Raw genomic sequence first — 7,785 nt, forward strand, 5'->3', positions numbered from 1 at the left:
CCTGAAAAAACGAGCGTAAGATTGAAATCTCTACAATAAAAAACTTGCGATTACTTTTAAATGTATGGATTATGCCTAACGTCCATTGTGCCTAACACACATTATGCCAATCGTGCATTATGCCTAACGTATTTATGCCAAACATCGCGCACCCTGCCCAGAGCACGTGTGACATCCGGCCAAGAATTGAGCCACTGGGTTCCTGCTCCCATGTCGTAGGAGACGACTGAAAACAGAAGTGCCTAAGTCAAGATGTACCTCCGTGTCGAGGACTAGATGGCTAGAGGATTCAATTAGCTAGAGATTACTGGGTAGGGAAAGTTATGAAAATTAGAGACATAGTTCTCAAGTGAGATCAAGGATGTGAAGTAAACAGATAGGAAAACTAGAAGTGGTAGGATCATTAGAACAGGCTTAATATTGTACGGGCTTAATTTTTGTCTTCTGCTAATGAGGGTCGAGCTTAGGCAGCATAACTACGAATCACCCGAGCTCACTAGCATGTGTCCTGGTATAGATAGTGTCAACACCGCTGGGCACACTGGAGTTGACCCAATCGACTAATGTGCCGAATCGGTTGAACCCTCTCCAGATTGACAGAGGATATGTGTTGATAAACAAATAGTAGCAGAAGGAAATCGTGAATTGAATTGGCAAAGTGTAGAAGAATTTTTTTTTGATATTTGGGAAAAGTAGAGATTTAGTAGTTTGTAGTTGTTGTGTCGCCCTGTAAGTAAAAGCAAAATTGTGAGTCGAGTGTATTTAAGTTTAAACAAACGGTTAATTTAATTAAATTATATTCACAGTTTGAGCTGCTGAAAATTAGCTGCTACACAAAGGGTTTTAGTTCTATCCGAACAATCTCAAAAATTTGTGAGATGTCGGACCCCATTTCTATCACCGGTGTCGGAAATGAGCTGGATTTGACGCTGACTCCGTGCGCTGTCTGTAGCCAAACTTCCACCGAAAATGAAGCGATGGTAGGCTGCGGCGGTTGCAACCGTTGGTTCCACTACCGATGCGTCGGAGTGACCTCAGCGGTGAAAAAGGAGAAGAGGTGGTACTGCACTGATGGTGTTTGTCAAGTGCTTGCTCAAGAGTACCTGAAGAACAAAAGGCCTCGGCCGAAGAAGACATCGGAGTCGTTGGAAGCTTCCGTTTCGAAATCCGGTACGCTCACTCTAGAGCAGAGACGAAAGGCTTTGCAAGAAAAGTAAAGGCGTCTTGAGCAGGAGCTCGAAGATGAGATGTTGCTGAAAGAGCAAGAGAGCAACATGGAGCGTGCGTTAGAGAAAAAGCGAATGCTTTTCGAGGAGAAAATGCGCCAAAAGGAGCTGCAGGAAAGGAGCATCCTTTATGCAGAAGCGTTGCGAAAGAAGCAGGAGCATATAATGCGGATGAAGTCCAACCAGAGCTCATTTGAGAAGGCGATGGCTGCTCTGGATGAAGAGCTAAAAAAAGTCAAAGTTGAGAACGTTAAACCGCTATAAGTTTCCATCGTCGAGCAGTTGGAAAAAGACGCCGGTGAAAGCGATACTGCTTTGGAAAGCGACGAAGAAGACCAACCTTGTTCGGTAATTTCGGAGATTCAATCTGCGAAAAGCGTCGAGCGTACTCGGAAACGATCTGAGCAAGCAAACGATGGAAGCCAATACGGGCTGGGGCAACATCGGACCGGGCCGACGAAAGCTCAGTTGGCAGCCAGAAATGGGATTACCAAAAAGCTTCCCTGCTTTTCCGGAAAACCAGAAGAGTGGCCACTGTTTTTCGGTACGTATCAAGCCTCGAACGAAGCCTGCGGCTACACCGATGTCGAGAGCCTTGTGCGACTGCAGGAGAGCCTTAAGAGACCGGCCCTAGAGTGGGTGCGCGGCCAACTAATTCTTCCGCAGACCGTTCCGAGGGTAATTATCAAGCTGCAACAGCTGTACGGTCGTCCGAAACAATTGCTACAGAGCCACCTGGAGAAAGTCCGCAAACTGGAGTCGCCGAGAGCTGATAAGCTTGCCAGCTTCATCCCTTTCGGGAACGCTGTGGAGCAACTGTGCGAACATCTGGAAGCAGCAAATCTCAAGCAACACCTCGTAAATCCACTGCTTATCCAGGATCTCGTCGACAAGCTTCCTGACAGTGAAAAACGACAGTGGGTTCGCTTCAAGCGGTGCACCGATGAAGTAACATTGAGGACATTCACAGAGTTTCTGTCAGAAATAGTGGCGGACGCTTGCGAAGCGAATGTAAGCATGGAGTACAAGCTCGCGACTAAACCTGCAAGCGGTGGTCAGTTCGGGAGAGAACACGCAAAAGGGAGAGGAGCAATGTACTACCATAGTGAAGAGGAGAACTTGGATGAAACCGCGAACGTCGAGCGGACAAGCTTTCGGCCGTGCAAAGTGTGTCAGTGTACTGACCATCGTCTGCGGCATTGTGCAGAGTTTAAGAAATTACGATATGTTGACCGGCTGAAGGTTGTGAATCACTGGAAACTTTGCTGTGTTTGTCTGAATGATCACAGCGGACGGTGCGGTTTCAAAATACAGTGCAATGTGGAAGAATGCAGAGAACGACACAATCCGTTGATGCATCCGGTGAATACCGTGGTTGGCAAAGTGCTCACATCTGGAATCAAACGAAAGTTATGTTTCGAATGATTCCCGCTCAGTTGCACTTTGGAGGGCGATCGATTACGGTACTGACGTTTTTGGACGAAGGAGCGTCCGTTACACTCATCGAGAAAAGGATGGCAGATCGTCTTGGACTTGTGGGTGTCCCGGAGAAGCTGACCATTAAGTGGACAGCAGATATCACGCGAGTGGAGAAGGATTCCAGCCGGATGAATGTGTGGGCATCGGCAGTCGGAAGTAAGGACAAGGTGCTGCTGCACACGGTTTGAACGGTAGAGAAGCTGATGTTGCCGCATCAAAAACTGGACTCCAAGGAGATTGCAACCCAGTTCAAGCACATGCGGGGATTACCGATCGCGTCGTACGATGGACAACCCGGAATACTTATAGGGCTCTACAATGTGCATTCATTTGTGCCGTTGGAAGCGAAGATCGGTGCGACTGCAGAGCCAATAGCGGTGAAGTGCAAACTTGGATGGACTGTGTACGGCCCGAGACAGTCGAACACTGCCTTTGATGGTGGGTATATGGGTTATCACCACGAAGTAAGCAACGAGGCCCTGCATGACCTGCTGAAAAGCCACTACGCTCTGGAGGAATCGGTCGTGGCGGTTGCGCAGGAATCGGCAGAGGATAAACGAGCGCGAGAGATAATGGAGCGGACCACAAAAAGGGTGGGAAATCGCTTCGAGACCGGACTACTGTGGAGGACAGATGATCCACGATTTCCGGACAGCTTTCCGATGGCCCTGCACAGGATGAAGCAGCTGGAGAAAAAACTGGAGAGAAATCCGGAGTTGCACAAGAACGTTTGTCGGCAGATAGAAGAGTTTCAGCAGAAAGGATATGCACACCTGGCAACTGCAGAAGAATTGATCCGTACGGAAACAGATAAGGTGTGGTACCTACCGTTGAATGTGGTGACAAATCCCAGAAAGCCTGGCAAAGTGCGCTTGGTATGGGACGCCGCAGCTTCGGTGCAAGGAGTGTCACTCAACACGCAGCTACTGACGGGACCCGACTTGCTGATTCCACTGGTGCAAGTGAGAGTAGGTTTCCGGGAGCGACGGATTGCATTCGGTGGCGATCTTCGAGAAATGTACCACCAGGTGAAGATCGTCGAACGCGACGGACAGGCTCAACGCTTCGTGTTCCGGAAGAATTTCGGGGAGAAGCCAAGCATTTTTGTAATGGACGTTGCGACGTTTGGCTCTACATGCTCTCCTAGTTCGGCACAGTACATCAAAAACAAGAACGCAGAAGAACATGCTGTTCAATATCCAGAGGCGGCAGCGGCCATAATCCATCGTCACTACGTCGACAATTATTTCGACAGTGTCGACACCGTCGAAGAGGCCATCAACCGGGCGAAGCAGGTGCGTACAATTCACAAAATGGTGGGTTTGAAATCCGGAACTGGGTTTCTAATGTACCTGAAGTTCTCCGAATGCTGGGGGAAGAAAAGCAAGTCACGCCAGTACACTTTGGTCGGGACAAGCAGAGTTGCAGTGAACGAGTTCTTGGCATCATTTGGGATCCAAACATGGATGAGTTTTCCTTCTCTACGCTGCACCGTCCGGAGATGATGGCGTACTAATGCAACGAGAAACGACCCACGAAGCAGATTGCATTAAGCTGCGTGATGGGATTCTTTGATCCGATGGGATTGCTGTCTCCTTTCACAATCCACGGCAAAATAATCATCCAGCACCTCTGGCGATTGGGCTGCGATTGGAAGCAGGAGATCGACGACGAGAGCTGGCGCTTATGGAAGCGATGGACTGGCCTGCTGCCAGAGGTGGATGCAGTTCGGATCACACGCTGCTACCTCGGGAATGCTGCGTCTTCAGCCGTTGAGTCGCTGGAACTTCACATCTTTACTGATGCCAGTGAACACGCATACGGATGTGTAGCGTACTTGCGAGCGGTGATCAACGGAAACGTACGATGTAGCTTAGTGATGTCACGAGCGAAAGTGGCTCCACTGAAACGTCAGTCGATTCCACGGTTGGATTTAATGGCTGCCGTCCTCGGTGCTCGACTGAGTCGAACGGTTCTAGGGATGCATTCCCTGGAAATTACACGTTGCATTTTATGGACGGATTCTCGTACGGTGTGTAGCTGGCTGCAATCGGATCAGTACAAGTTTAAGCAGTTCATAGCCTTCAGAGTCGGCGAAATTCTTGAACTGACAAGGGTAATCGACTGGCGCTGGTTGCCGACGAAGCTGAATATTGCGGATGTGCTGACTAAGTGGGGATCATTCCTGTATTATCCGGAAGAGGAGTGGCCGAGCAAGGTGATGCCGTTTGAGGAAACTAGCGAAGAGGCGAGAGGAGTAGTGCTATTCCAAGAACTGATCGACGTCAAGGCTACTTCGCGGTGGATGGCACTGGTGAGAGTGACTGCAAGCGTGGTTCGCTTCATTGCGAATTGTCGGCGAAAAAAAAATGGGACAGACGATCGTGACGTCGAAAGCCACGGAGACTCAACAGCGGTCGATTAAGTCGAAGTATTTGGCGATTGTAAAACCGCTCCAGCAGGAGGAACTCCTGGAAGCCGAAACGATCCTGTGGAAGCAGGCGCAGTTCGACAGTTTCCCGGACGAAATGAGTGCGTTGACCAAGAATCTCAATCTGGAGCCGGGACAGATGCCTTCGAAAATACAGCGGTCGAGTACCCTGGTCAAACTGACTCCGATACTGGACGATGAAGGTGTGCTGCGGATGGGAGGAAGATTCGAAAAATCGGACGACATCTCGATCGACCAGAAGTTTCCGATCATTCTTGCTCGGCAGCACGACATCACCAAGAAGTTGATTCAGTGCTACCACGAAAGGTTCAGACATGCGAATCGAGAGACGGTTTGCAACGAGTTGCGTCAGAAGTTCTGGATTCCGAATATCCGTGCAGCGATTATGGAAGTGATGCGGGAGTGCATGTGGTGCAAAGTCCATAGATGTCGTCCACAAGTACCAATGATGGCGCCACTCCCGACTCGACGCATCAGAGCAGGAATTCGTCCTTTCAGTTCGGTCGGCTTAGACTACTTGGGACCAGTAGATGTATCGGTGGGAAGAAGAAAAGAGAAGCGATGGGTGGCCATGTTTACGTGTCTCGCCATCAGAGCGGTGCATCTTGAGGTGGTGAACAGCCTGACAACACAATCGTGCTTGATGGCTATCCGCCGGTTTTCCTGTAAACGGGGTGCTCCTGATATTATATTTTCAGATAACGCCACTTGCTTTAAGGGTGCTAACAACGAGATGCTGAAAACGTTACATGGCGATTGTGAGGACGAAATCACAACTGCAAGAACGGCCTGGCGATTCATTCCGCCTGGCACCCCGCACATGGGTGGTGCATGGGAGCGAATAGTTCGTTCCGTGAAGGAGGCAATGAAGGCATTGGAAGATGGAAGGAAGCTGACAGACGAGATTCTGGTGACAACGCTGGCGGAGGCAGAGGACATGATAAACACATATCCTCTCACGTACATGCCTCAGGCGTCTGCCGAAAATGAAGCTCTGACACCGAACCATTTTCTACGAGGAATTAAAAAGGGCGCAGATCTCCTAGTGGACAGCGGTGGGAATCTAGCGGAGGCTTTGCGTGACGTGTACAAGCGATCGCAGTAACTGGCAGACCGGATGTGGGAACGTTGGAGCAAGGAATATTTGCCAACGATAAACCGTCGCACAAAGTGGTATGATGAACGAAAGCCGCTGGAAGCAGGCGACCTTGTCTTCGTCGTGGATGGTAAGGACCGGAAGAATTGGTCTAGAGGAATTGTCGATGAGGTGGTTCAAGGGTCCGATGGCCGGATACGAGAAGCGAAAATAAGGACTGCGGCAGGGATCCATAGATGAGCCGTCGCGAATCTGGCGGTGCTAGAAATCAAGGATGGTAAATCCGGATGTTCCGAGGAAATACCGGATGTTACGGGCTGGGGTGTCAACACCGCTGGGCACACTGGAGTTGACCCAATCGACTAATGTGCCGAATCGGTTGAACCCTCTCCAGATTGACAGAGGATATGTGTTGATAAACAAATAGTAGCAGAAGGAAATCGTGAATTGAATTGGCAAAGTGTAGAAGTTTTTTTTTTTGATATTTGGGAAAAGTAGAAATTTAGCAGTTTGTAGTTGTTGTGTCGACCTATAAGTAAAAGCAAAATTCATTTAAAATTAAGTGTTAGGCGAAACAGTTTACTTACCCGTTTGTAACCTACCTGTAGACACACCTACGAAGGAATCTAGCAGAGAAGAGGAAAGAACACGGAAGAATCTGGGATCAGGTAGAGGATAAGGAATTGACATTGTAAGTAAATTGAATTTATTGAAAATTTATCTACTGATACTATTCAAGAAAACAACAGGATAGTATATTTTCGGATTCATTACACCGGACGGTGAGAAGAGATCCAACTAGGGTAAAACCACAAATTGTGAGTCGAGTGTATTTAAGTTTAAACAAACGGTTAATTTAATTAAATTATATTCACAGTTTGAGCTGCTGAAAATTAGCTGCTACACAAAGGGTTTTAGTTCTATCCGAACAGATAGACATGTCCATCTTTACCGTGACAACCGAAATCTCTAGCTAATTGATTTTCTAGCTCTAGCTAATTGAATGTCGTTAAAATGTGAAAAAGAAAATGTGACTAACATAGTCGAAATAAAAAAGGAAAAAAGTATCTCGACTAATGCAGGAAGGTAAAGCTTCCATAGCATTGGTTCGAGAACCGTACTTCCATAAAGAAAATCCTATATTGGAAAGTTACTTAACATTGCTTTATTGCTTAAAACAAGACAGGCATGACTAATCTACGTGAAATGCCTCGTGCGTGCACTCTTGCAAATAAAGCTATTGACGCGTGCCTTATAGTGGAGCTCAAAACTCGCGATATCTGTGCTATCACAATTACTGTCGGTAACATTGGCAATATATATTGTTCGGTATAGCTGCCGCATAACGAAACATCACCTTATGTTTTCAAAAGCATTGTATCATATTGCTGCTGAAATCAATCTAAGAGGTTGCTGTTTGTTTTTGTGCTGTTATTTCGACTTCCTCCCTGCTCCTTCTCCATTCCATTCCTCATAAAATGAGCAGACACGACATGGCACAAATCCCCGCCTGCATACCATTTGTGCCAATA

General features: G+C 47.8%; 2 protein-coding genes across 2 annotated transcripts; both read left to right on the plus strand.

Moving 5' to 3' along the window:
- The first annotated feature begins 1,247 nt into the window (after positions 1 to 1,247).
- LOC131680937 (uncharacterized) lies at positions 1,248 to 2,893 on the plus strand. The gene is made up of 3 exons (XM_058961654.1): positions 1,248 to 1,466; positions 1,509 to 2,588; positions 2,663 to 2,893. Exons 1-3 carry the CDS (start codon positions 1,248 to 1,250, stop codon positions 2,891 to 2,893), a joined length of 1,530 nt encoding a protein of 509 aa, XP_058817637.1.
- Positions 2,894 to 2,908: 15 nt separating this feature from the next.
- On the plus strand, positions 2,909 to 6,262 carry LOC131680938 (uncharacterized). Its single transcript, XM_058961655.1, has 3 exons — positions 2,909 to 4,000; positions 4,333 to 5,019; positions 5,084 to 6,262. The coding sequence occupies exons 1-3, from the start codon at positions 2,909 to 2,911 to the stop codon at positions 6,260 to 6,262; spliced, it is 2,958 nt and encodes a 985-aa protein (XP_058817638.1).
- Positions 6,263 to 7,785: the final 1,523 nt, after the last annotated feature.

Source organism: Topomyia yanbarensis, chromosome 2 (assembly GCF_030247195.1).
Source record: "Topomyia yanbarensis strain Yona2022 chromosome 2, ASM3024719v1, whole genome shotgun sequence".
NCBI classification, from domain to species: domain Eukaryota; kingdom Metazoa; phylum Arthropoda; class Insecta; order Diptera; family Culicidae; genus Topomyia; species Topomyia yanbarensis.

Coding starts and splice junctions, on each gene's coding strand:
- LOC131680937 (XM_058961654.1), top strand. CDS start 1,248: ATGTTGCTGAAAGAGCAAGAGAGCAACATGGAGCGTGCGTTAGAGAAA. Junction 1,467..1,508: donor AAGAGCTAAAAAAAGTCAAA/GTTGAGAACGTT, acceptor ATCGTCGAGCAG/TTGGAAAAAGACGCCGGTGA. Junction 2,589..2,662: donor ACAATCCGTTGATGCATCCG/GTGAATACCGTG, acceptor ATTCCCGCTCAG/TTGCACTTTGGAGGGCGATC.
- LOC131680938 (XM_058961655.1), top strand. CDS start 2,909: ATGTTGCCGCATCAAAAACTGGACTCCAAGGAGATTGCAACCCAGTTC. Junction 4,001..4,332: donor CCATCAACCGGGCGAAGCAG/GTGCGTACAATT, acceptor ATAATCATCCAG/CACCTCTGGCGATTGGGCTG. Junction 5,020..5,083: donor CTTCGCGGTGGATGGCACTG/GTGAGAGTGACT, acceptor AAAATGGGACAG/ACGATCGTGACGTCGAAAGC.